At 34.4% G+C, this 12,307-nt stretch overlaps 1 protein-coding gene across 3 annotated transcripts in view; it reads right to left on the bottom strand.

The window, feature by feature from the left end:
* Window positions 1-12,307, bottom strand: part of LOC106464885 (septin-2-like) — a 47,727-nt gene that overhangs the window by 18,119 nt on the left and 17,301 nt on the right. The window contains exons 3-4 of one of the 3 annotated variants that reach the window (XM_013925047.2): window positions 2,420-2,506; window positions 391-514 (exon numbers count right to left, since the gene is read on the bottom strand). In XM_013925047.2, the coding sequence (XP_013780501.1) occupies window positions 391-514; window positions 2,420-2,506 (211 nt within the window). Of the gene's footprint in view, window positions 1-390; window positions 515-1,118; window positions 1,281-2,419; window positions 2,507-12,307 lie in introns of those variants that run through there. The other 2 variants (XM_022392688.1, XM_013925050.2) reach the window with 2 other exon arrangements.

A 12,307-nucleotide genomic window follows, 5' to 3' on the forward strand; every position in this document is an offset into this window, starting at 1 on the left:
TAAATATTACAGTTGGAACCTCATTGTATTTAGAACTTGGTTATAAATACAACTTTTCTATATCTATGGAAACACTGCATTAAAAAAAAACAAAAAAACAACCAAACAATTAAAGAAAAAAAAATCAAACTGGTAAGTAAATATCGGGATGGCTAATATAAATCCTTTAAAAACAATGCAATAGTAGAGATGATATTTGTGTCATCCCTACATACTAGCACAGGCAAGAATTAACATCAATCACAATAGAGTTTAATTTATCCTATTTGTGTCTGTTAACATTCTACTACACCCTGTGCCTATGCAATTATGTAGGGATGATGCAAATGCCATCTCTACTATCTTTTTTGCATTTTAATCAATTTAAATGAATACATTTATCTACAGTACTTGTTCTCGCAATTGACTGCCTCTCCAAACCCAGGTGTGTCCACTATAGTTAGTTTAAGTTTGACCCCTTTCTCTTCAATCTCCATGGTTTTCTTCTCAATAGTTACTGTTCTGTCCAATTTTTCTACAGTTATTAAGATGACAAAAACAATTCTTACAAAAGAAATAAAAATAACTGGAATATTAAACACGATTTTGTAAGTCTGTATGATAAAACATTAACAAATATAACCACAAAAAGAATGTAATTTGGTAAAATTAGGTTCCTTAACTGAAATATGCAAATAGATTTCATTAAATGGATTAATTTCATTACAGAAACAAAAATTTTAAAAATGTTGATTGTTCCTACTTCTCTCTCTCTCTCTCTTCAAATTCGAAAACTATAAAAGGTTCGTTTGCTTGTTTCAGATATTTCGTGTAAAGTTATACAATGGTTATCTACGCACAGGCGTCCCTGATTTTGAACTCAAAGACTAGACAAAAAGCAGTTAACCAGTCAACAACAACCTCTGCCAAATTTTCAGGTACTCTACTCGAATAGTGAAATTTGACCATCACTCTTATTATGGTAGCCCAAAAATGCAACAATAAGACTAGAACCAAGGACCCTCAGTTTCACAGTCTGGTACTCTAACCACTAGGCTATTTTAGCCCAATTATGAAACATACAGCTAGGATTAAAAACGCCATTAATGTAATGAATAAAAAAGTGCGAAATTATGTACCCATTCTTCTAAATGACCCACTTCTTGACTGCTAGACAGATGTAAAGTATATTTTCCATTGTATTCTAGAAGAACTGAACATCTCAGATCAACTTTTATACCTTTGATTACCGAAGTAAATTAAATTCTTATCACAAGCAGGTTCATTATGCCCTTTCAATGTGATGGAAGTAGCAACTAAAAATGTCACACGCTGCTCACGCGTGTAAGATGTTAAGATACAGAAAGGAAGTGTCTACAAGAAACTTCACGCTTTGTTGTCCCGAAGTGATTATAAAATTATTGCAGCCGCCCTAGCGTTAAGGTTTAAAAGTTTTCCGTGAAATTGGCATTTGCATTTCAAATAGCAACGAATATAATTAGTGCACAGAGACAAAATACAATTAAAAATAATAAGTGAAGAAACGTTCTTTGTGAATAAAACCTGTGTACAAAAAAATGCATCTTAAGGACGTAGTTAAGGGTTGAAATTGAAGTATTGTTATACTAGCTGGAATTTGTGATTAATGAAAGGTTATCTTATTTTAGGACATGAAAAGTTGCTTCCCTTGTATGTAATTGTAAAAAACGCCCATATGAACTGCAAAACACAAAATGTGAAATCGCAAACTTGTATGTATCTTACCATGGACACAACAAACCTTCATATCAAATTTGGTGAAGTAATGGTAAAAAACGCCCGTAAAACTGAAAATTTGTATTTACCCCTGCATGGACCTAATGATCCTCCATACCAATTTTAGTGAAGATCCATCCACACCCTGCGAAGTAGTTACATGAACATACAACAGACAATACTACTATATTTATATAGATTACACAACAATATACATTACCTTTTTTATTTTCATAAAGATTATAAACGTTTATAAAATTCTATCTTATACTATAAATACATTCAAGTTGCTAAATAAACTTCAAGCATATAACGTCCACAAAATTTATGGTAACGAGTTTCCATCTTCACAAAGTTGCGGGCAATTTTGTTTTCGAAAAGCTCCCAATAGTCGTCCAACCTCACGTCAAAATTAATATCAGTTGTTTTAAGTTCATAAAAAAGCTTATAGAAAATAATACAGATCTTAAATTAAAGAAGCAAAAATCAACCTACTCTGCTGAAATATTGCAAAACTAATAGGCCTAACAATTGTGATAAAAGTAAGTTAACTGCTGATGTTTTCCTCACATTCTACATGAGAAATGTTGAAAAAAACATATGCAGTTAACAGGTTTTTGCATATTAATAATAACATCGATAAAAAACCGAATTGAAATACGTAACTAAGTTAAATGACATTTACCTTCAACATTCGGGATCTTCCTGTCCTTATAAAGGTCTGCCAGGAACAAACTATTGATAAGTGTTGACTTTCCCAGTCCAGATTCACCTAGAAAAGGTTTTATTAGCACAGCTAAAGTAATATTACGATTAATTACACAAATAGAGAAATTCAACTCAATTCTGCACGTAGGCAATCAACGATTAAGAGGAAGTCAAATTAAGTTAAATCTGAGTACTTACGGACTTTTTTTTTGTCTCCAATTTTATTTTTGTGTTTGTTTGTTTTGACGAATTTATCCGCAAAACTACACAGAGGTTGTACACGCACACAGTTGCCCGTAACCTTGAACTACAAGCTAGAAAGAAGATGGCTATTCAAAACACCCATCGCCACTCGAACTACTCTTGTCTAACCGAATACTGTATTGACTGTCACTTTTATGCCGTATCCATGCCCCAAAGTCAAAGAAAGTTTTTGTGGCAACGGGATGCGAATCATTAATCCTCAGATTCGAAGTCGTCCAGGCACTAACTTTTGGACAACGCCCGGCCCTTAATCTTATGACATCTGACTTCAGAAACACAAAGTCAAGTCACCATGGAAACCAAAAAGAGGAGAGAATTTTAAAAAGTGCACGCGAAAGGTTAGAAAAAAAAAATAACGAGGCCGTAAAGTTTACTGAAAATATTGTTAACTACAAATATAAAATACCATGATTCTTCAGAGTTCTGATAATTATATACTTAGAATTAAGCATGATAAAGACAATTAAGTGACAAACAGGAATAAAGTTTCATATAGATTGTAATTCTCGAAGGATACGAAGTTATATTTAAAAGCGGATAAACAATGAATTAACCGAATACACAGTTTACGTCTTGAATAAAAAAAATGTACGAGGTTTACAGAAAGTAATTTTTTAACATCAGTTCCGACTGTAATGGTGCTTCCGAACATAAAATTACAGCATGCAAAGATTTGTTACCTTTATGAACATCTTTTTATTTCAAACTCTTACTATAAAGAATGATGAGAACTTTATTTTATGTAAAAAAAGTAAAAAAAAAAACATGCACGGGCTGTTCTCTACGTTAAAAACTTTTAATTGGAAGGTTTCGGCTCTCTTATCTGATTCAAAACATTACTAACCGATGAAAGCTCTGGAAAGAGGTCCGAAATCTCGCAATTAAAAGTTTTTGACGTTAAGAGAACAGTCCGTGCATATATTTTTACTTATCTTCTAACTATAATGGGCGTAGCATGTATGTAACCAAAACTCTTTCGCCATCTATTGAATGGCACCACAAACAAAAAATCCATAAAAAAAATTCACACTTTAGGTATTCAAGATTCAGACAATTAAAGAAATAACTGTGGTATATGCAACAACCATTTCTTTATAATAGAACACAATTCTAAATAAAAGTACCCTCCTCACAACAGGCACACGGCATTCACTAGGGCTGTACGTGAGGGTTTGATTATATCTTTATTGATGTAATTTTTAAACGTAGTGCTGAGAAACTGGAGTTCTAAAAAAACTATTTTTTCAATAAACGGTCTGACTTGTAATATATAAATACATGACAGTTTATATCAGTAAAAATTATGAAAATTTTGGGCTCTGTGCATTGAATCATTTTGATGCAACGAGTTGCGTATAACTAAAGAGCACAATCCGAACACTCCGAAGTAAGTACTTCCTAGAAAGAAAAAATCCTTTTTAAGAAAATGTTCACTTTCTTATTTTCAATGAGGTATGAATGCCACGATTAGTAATTACTAATATAAACAGCAGCTAGTAATATAAACTTAGCTACGTTCCGAGTTTTAAAAACAAGACCCTTTCTTGTTTGTTTAATAAGTGATTTTAAAACATTAACAATAATGGTAGGCCTGTCTGTTAATTCTTCTACTCATAACTTCCGTTTTCACTGTTTGGAAGAAAACACTTCTTTTTTTTTTTTAATCTTCAGTGCTTAATTCTTAAATTTATAACTAATATTCAGAATGAAGCACTAAGTATAAAAAGGTGTTAACTTATCAAACAGTGGCAATGAAACACTCAATGTGAGTCATCCGTTAAGTAGCTTAACACGCTGATTCAGCGTCGACTGAAATTTCATGACCATGAATTGTTAAGGCTGACAAATAGTAATACTTCTTTATCTAACTCCTTTCCTTCAGGGTTGTTTTATGCGTTTTACCTTCGAAGTACATTTACACTGTACGTATAATCCAAAACACTGTGGTAAAACTAAATTATGTAGCCCGGCAAAACAATTAAATACGTACTTCCTTGCCAATCATCACTATGATTTATTTTGTCAGGTAGCAAAGTTTACAATTTATTTCTATAACTTAAGAGTTATGACTGATGTAATGTGTGTAATTCAGCAAGCGTACACACGCACACATTTTTAAACAACAAGGACAAAATAAAAGCATGCACAGAAACAGACAAATAAAGCATAGTTATTAGTACACCACAACGTGTAAAAGGTTGAATGTATCTTAGTACTAGAGGTACTTGCAGACATAGGTCCCACTCAGCGGTAGGGGATGCACCGTGTACCAGATACGAGATATCATACCCACAATGTTCCACGACTAAAAACTTCTATTCACCGTCATAGCATACAGATGTCAATCTGTTCTGAAGATACACTATCGGAGCCGTTCAATGAGCTTTCATTTGTCACAAGGTGTTGTTGGGATGGAATGGGAGGGTATATAAATATTTTCGTATATTAATTTACTCAAGAAACATGAAATCCGTGATAGAGCAAACCCCTTGTGTTTATGTGTTGTGTAAGTTATACTGTGTTCTGTCTTTAATGTTACTTTCATTAGTTTAATAGTGTTGGTTAGAAGGCTTAATATATCTAATTCCATTATTTTGTATCGAGATTTAATTTTATTCTAAGAAAAATATTCTGCATTGTTAGCTTATTATATGGATTTAGGACTAACCCCCCCCCCGACTGATTTTGTTTAATCTGACAAATTAGTTTACATAATTATAACAAGACTAGGACAGCTATTTCCAATGTAATGCATAATTATAACAAGACTAGGACAGCTATTTCCAATGTAATGCATAATTATAACAAGACTAGGACAGCTATTTCCAATTTAATGCAAGTAATTTCATTAACTCATCAGCTACTGAAGTGACTGTAAATCCCCTTATTTATTTACCCCACTAGCAAATGCTCTTCTCCCATACGGATCCAAGGTTCTGAATCTTGACAACAGCTTTGTAGTGTAGTTTCCACTGCAAGAAAAGGCTCTCATATATTAAAAACACCACAACTTGCTTCATGCTTCCCGTAAGCCTCTAGTTTACAATGACGAAAGATTTGTTCACCCATTTTAACAGCCCGATCGCACAGAAATCCCTAGGCGCTACGTTCGAAGACTTGACAGGTATGTTTTAAAAAAGGAATAGCATGAATACACGTTTCATTCTCCAGATGCTTAAGTTATGTGACAGTTGAACTGATATGTCATGGAAGCAACATGTGAGCACGTGACTTATGTCGCCATTTGTCTTTGTGTTTATGGATTCTCACCAGCTACAATATGCCACATTCTGCTAATCACGGCTGTAGCACGACTTGTTTCAGGTCTCTTTCTTGATGTTCCTTGTTCCTTTTTTTGCAATACCATTAAGCCCAAGAAAATTATAATTCCCCGATCTGAACACATTTTTATATTCTGGGTGTATGAATATACTGCGTTGAAAAGGGAGGGCTGTTACCTGTTGCTTTGCGCCAAAAAATGCCAAACAAACAACCAATCCCAAAAGCTTGTTTGTTTGTTTGGAATTAAGCACAAAGCTACACAATGGGCTATCTGTGCTCTGTCCACCACAAGTATCGAAACCCGGTTTTTAGCGTCGCAAGTCATACATACACAAACATACCGCTGTGCCACTGGGGGGAATCACAAAAGCGATCAGTTTTCAATGGCATCACACTACCCACGTAACGCCAAACAATGTCAAAATATTGTTCTGATACATGCTATATTAACACAGCTCTATATTAGCTGTTGTTTGTACGTGACTTAATGATTAAATATTCAAAATTGTTTTACAATAACGTATCCCCAAATTGATATACATAAAATTAAACCCGATATTTAATACGTACATCAACACTTCATATTACAAAATATTAATCTTAGCACTAGGCAAATCAAAATATGCGTTTAACCAAATATTTTGATATGCATACGACTAGTTCCATAAATACTAAACGAGAAGTAAATCTCGTCACTTGCTCACTTAGTATTTCAACACTAACCCCAAAACACCTGGCAAGTCAAAAATTACGCCAAATATTTGACATTCTCAGCTGTAGGAAAGCCAGAATTGTATAGTTTTAATTGTTTAGTCAGAATTATGGTTCATGAGCCTGTACCTCGTTCAAACACATCACATGATCAACAACCCACTTTACTGTAGCACCTGATGTTAAAATATAATTTTCGCTATTATAAGTAGTGAGAATAGTTCATGCAATAAAATACAATTATGCAATCATAAAACAAAACAGAACACTGGTTGCAACGTTTATCTTTGTGGTTGTACTGCTGTTCATTCGAAGCAACAACTTTTTATTCAGTGGCGTCTGATGAAGTGTTTGTGTGTGACGTAAATTAATATCAGTCATATGATAATATTAAGTCACATAATTCTTTTCTGGCACAATATCGGATTCCAGCACTGAAAGTTTATAGCAATTTAAACTATATATTGCTTGTTACATGTCGCTGCCGATGAGGCCTTTCGCCCATACCAATGTCTTAACACGAACGATGCATTCGTTATATTCTACACTATTCACCAGTTTCATTACATTATAATATATTCGGGTGGGTTAAAATTCAACAAACTGAAATGCTAGATGAACACCTATGAAATGTAGGTGGATTTCGTCAAAAATACGATGGAGGAGCTATCACTGCGTTTGTCATTTGTTCAAATTGGTTAAAAGTAGCATGTGATGATCCTTTTCGTAAGTTTACACACACGTTTGGTAATGTTTTATTTCGATAAATTTTATTGCTTCTACAACACGTTGCTTCATTTTCTATGTAAACATCTGGAGGAAAGAAAGGTTTACACAAACCGGGGCTGTACCCACAATTCTAACTGGACAGTATGGATCAGACGAATAACAAGAAATCTTATGATAAGCTCAAGTGGTACTGGAACAAAGAAGTCGGAGAGCGCTGGAATATGACTACTGAATTATTTTGGTTAAGAACGGCTGGTTATGAACAACATTGGTCGTTGTATAGCTCAATGGTTACAACTTACAACGCCTTATTCTATCATAATTATTCATACTAAATTAACCGTGTAGGTAACCTTTTTGTAAATGTACCAACGTTTCCGTGGCTGTATAATTCATCATCACGGCTCTGAATGACAACGGTCACTACTGGATGCACGTGTTGCAATATATTCTATCGTTGGGTGGGTTATTTTGGATTATTCAGTAAAAATGATACCAAATCTAGCCCACGTAACACCAACGAATTGGTTTATTTCTTCTTTAACGTTATATACAGTCAACTTTCACTTGTAGTTATAAGCCTAAGTGCACAAAGTTTCAAAAGAAATTTTGAGCCCAGCCCACAAACAAAGGTACTAAGTTAGTTACAGAATTTCCCCACTAATTGATTTAGTAACTGTAGACGATAAATCTCACTTTTGCCACTGAATAACTCTTTTGAAACTGAAATCGTAATCTCCAATAATATTCATTACCGTCACTAATTCATTGTTTCGCTTTACTTGTATTTATACCGTATTCATCTTTTACTCACTTCACACAATTTTCAGATCATAACATCATGTTCCCATTAGTACATATCTAAATCAAAACATTGAAATAAAGCTTAAAGCAATGCCCCTTCCTGGATTGTGAAGTCTCTTGAACAATCCTAATACAGAAATAAAACAGTACACAAAACTATCATTAATAAATTACTTCTCTTCTCTTTTTACCAAAGGTGAAACTTAAAATATAATCTGTGATGTAGAGGCCTAATGCATTCCTGGATTGGCTGCACCCTCTCCTGTGGACTGTAGTTTCGCCTATTCAAGGTTCATCAGCACAGTTTGGGTCAGCAAACCAAAGCCTCTTGTAATAATGAATGTGTATATAATATTTATGAGTTTTGAAGTCCTTTTTTAACTCGTATACTAACCAAAGTTAATTTAGGTGTGTCAATAATATTATGGCATTGCACTAATTTATTATTCAATATTATACAGCAGACCAACAGTTTAATGATTATATTATAGATATATTTTCATCAAAGGTAAACGCCAGGCATGACCAGGTGGTCGACACGCAACCTGAAGGTCGCAGGTTCGAATTCCCATCCCACCAAACATGCTGTGGTAGCATTATAACGTGACGGTCAATCCCACTATAGCGGTGATGACTAGAGTCCTTCCCTGCTAAAATAGGGACGGCTAGCGCAGATAGCCCTCGTGTAGCTTTGCGCGAAATTCAAACCAAAGGTAAAAATTTTAAGATTATTACGAGTTTAAAATGAATCAAAAATACCATAAATATTATAGTACACCAACGCTTCTTTTCCCTTCTCGTAACTTGCTGTCCTTCACTGGGGGAGAGGTCTGTCTCCTTGGGAAGGTTGTCAAATGAAAGCAGTGGTGGCTCTATCCTTCTTTATCCTCTGGAAGTGGTTTTGACAGAAACTTTGGGCTCTTTTACAAGTTTAATTTCTCCTATCAAGTTCTTCTCTTTGGAATTGCCCATTTGGCCACTTTTTCACCAACGCAGTTCCAAAGACTATCACAGTGGATGATCTTGGATTCCCTGGCCTTCTCGATGCCGCAAACCACATAACTGATTCCTTTCTGTAAAACGTATGGTCCTTCCCAGCATCTAGTTAATTTTTGAGTTCATCCTTTCCTATGATGAGAAGTGTTCAGTCATACCAGATCATCTCGATGAAATCCAGTTTTATCAGCATTAACTTCATTGTGACTTTCATTTTATCACAAGCTGATTAAAGTCTTTCCCAGGTAAAGTCATGTATGACGTCTTTTTAATTCAAATCCATAAGTGCTTTTCCAAAAACCAATCCCCCAGGACAGGCCAGAGTGTTTGGTTCCATTACTCCCCAGTCACTAGATGTAGATTTTTTCACTTCTTGGTGACATAGTGACCACTTCCTCTGTTGTCACTAGAAGTTCAATCTGGTGTGATAATTGCCATGTAACCTCGCATCCATGTCTCTGCATGAAGTCAGTTCCCAATATGCACTATTCTGTTTGAAGTTACCCACACATAAAGAGGTTTAGGGAATCTTTCTACATTAAAGGTAACTTCCAATTTTCCTATTACTATAGTTTTTGTTCACCTGCTGTTTGCATCAATCCCTCTTTTTTTCTTCATCTTTGGAAGCAGTTTCCTATCTTTCATTACCAAATCAGGTTGAACAATTGTAACCATAGAATCAGACAATGCACACACTGCAAGGATTTTTACCAATAAACCCATGAACTAGTGGACAGTTTTCCTCAAATAATGAACTTCTTATCTCATTTGGGGCAGAAGGAGTATTCCCAGCCGAACTACACCGATAATTCATTTTTTCTTGATGACTAATTATCTTTGTTGCTCCTTTGATTTCGATGGGCTCTGTCTCTTTGGCTGATTCCTTACAGTCTTGGCTGTTAACGGCCATGTTTCACAATTATATCAGTTCTATCTTACTAGTGTCCTTTGGAAAGAGTTGTTATTCCCTACAGGCTTTTGTTTGTAGTTCCACATATCCTTTCAAGTTACACTTGAAACATTTTTTGTTTTATGGTTTATTTTCTCCATTCGGTGTGACTAGTTATCTAACTAATACTTTCAGTTCTTCTGGACTTTCATGATGACGAATTGTTGTTTCAACACTATTCAATTTGATGATCTTGTAACTCCTAGATTGGTGCCTTTAGTAGTTTATCTGTGACTTTAACGGATTCGAATTCCATCGCCAACTGGAGAGCTTCCTTTAAAGATGTACACTTACTTTACTTCAACCCAACTCTCATATCCTCGCCTGTTATATCATCTATAAACTGGTCATATGCCAGCGAATCCACCATTTCAATTGGGGGTATATGGGTAAGAAAATTGGGCATGCCTTTCAAAATCTTTAACATATTCGGCTAAGGTCTCTTCTTTTCTCTGTACTTTGTTCCGGAACTTTGTTTTGGATAATTCCTTGTGGTGTGTAACTCCAAACCTGTTGGATAAGATAGCTACCAATGCTCGATATTTGTTACAGTTCGTAACTGGCATATTACTTATTGTTATTAAAATTAGTCCTTTTAAGTGATCAGCAAGATGAATACCTTTTTGTTCACCACATGCTTCACTCTGGAAATTATTTAGAGCTAAGACTGATATGACTTCCATGGTACCTTTCCATCATAGTCCGTTAGTTTCTCGATTATACAATGTTGGTGAACTGGCGTTAAATTCTGGAACTTGAATTGATAGTGTCATAGCTGGAGTAGTTTAAAAAGGTCCTGCAGTCACAGAAGCAGTGGTAACAAACGTAGACCAAATAGGTTCTCCGATTCCAAATTTAATGGAATAAAGTTGTTTTTGGTTGTAACTCAGTGCGGCTGGGTGGATTTTTGCATTTACAAATTCTTGTTTTAGTTCTTTTATTCTGTCTTTGATTTTGTTTTGTACTTCTTCGATATTATTATCACAACCTTTCTATATTTGTCATTACTGCCTTACTGTTAAATATGAAAACACTGTTTCAGGCAACAGTCTTTAAAGACAAAACTACTTTTAAAAGAGATGGGATATAACTAAAAGATCACAGAACGTGTGAATCGATGGCTTAAGAATATATTGCTAAGCTAAAATAGAACATAGAAAGGTATGAGAATTAACATAAAAATAACAGTTGAGTAAAATGAGAATTTTTTTTTCAAATGAAGTAAAAAACAGAAATTTAGTGTGGTGGAACATTAAACTAAGTAACTAAATAAACAAACAAGTATAACATGAATAAAATCAACCAACTGACTAAATATACATACAATAATACTGAATCATGTCAAGTTAAAAATAGTTTCTAGTAAGTAAGGCGCATTAATAAACCTCGTGGGCAACGGCATATAACAAATAAAGTACAGCAAGATAATAACTTTTACTGGAAACCATACTGAGACATTAAAGAATAATGCAATTTAAACTATTAACACCCATACTGTGCTTTTATATCACAAGATTATTATTTCTACAGCTGCAGTGCCGCACACAGAAGACTTGTTGAGAAAGAAATTTCTAAGACAAGTTCATTAATGTTGTGTCACAATGTTGTCAAAACTTTAAAACGCTCAGAAAATTGTACATTAGGTATTACTACAGCTTATTAAGGAAATTAGTTCATATTTCTTCCGCAGGAAAGAGATGGTGTGGTTCTTTTGGACCAACACATTGTATAACTTGTAAGACGGTCGCAGACGACATGTAAACGTTTATTGTATAACAAAGATATTAAGTGCTACGATTCGATCTGAACAACTAGTGTTTACAGGACAGAAATTTACTGAGATCAGTGGCTTTAACAAGTAATTTCATAAATCTATACCTAAGTTTTGAAACTGCGTTTAAAATATATATGCACTAAATATCACTGGCCTAATTTTAAATAACAAAAAAATATAGCCATTGTTACACTAGAGTCTACAGTCATAATGAAGTAAATGTCACCAGCCATTTTTAGACTAGAGTCTACAGTCATAAAGAAGTAAATGTCACCAGCCATTTTTAGACTAGAGTCTACAGTCATAATGAAGTAAATGTCACCAGCCATTTTTACACTAGAGTCTACAGTCATAAT

Source organism: Limulus polyphemus, unplaced genomic scaffold, assembly GCF_000517525.1.
Source record: "Limulus polyphemus unplaced genomic scaffold, Limulus_polyphemus-2.1.2 Scaffold1770, whole genome shotgun sequence".
Taxonomy (NCBI): Eukaryota; Metazoa; Arthropoda; class Merostomata; order Xiphosura; family Limulidae; genus Limulus; species Limulus polyphemus.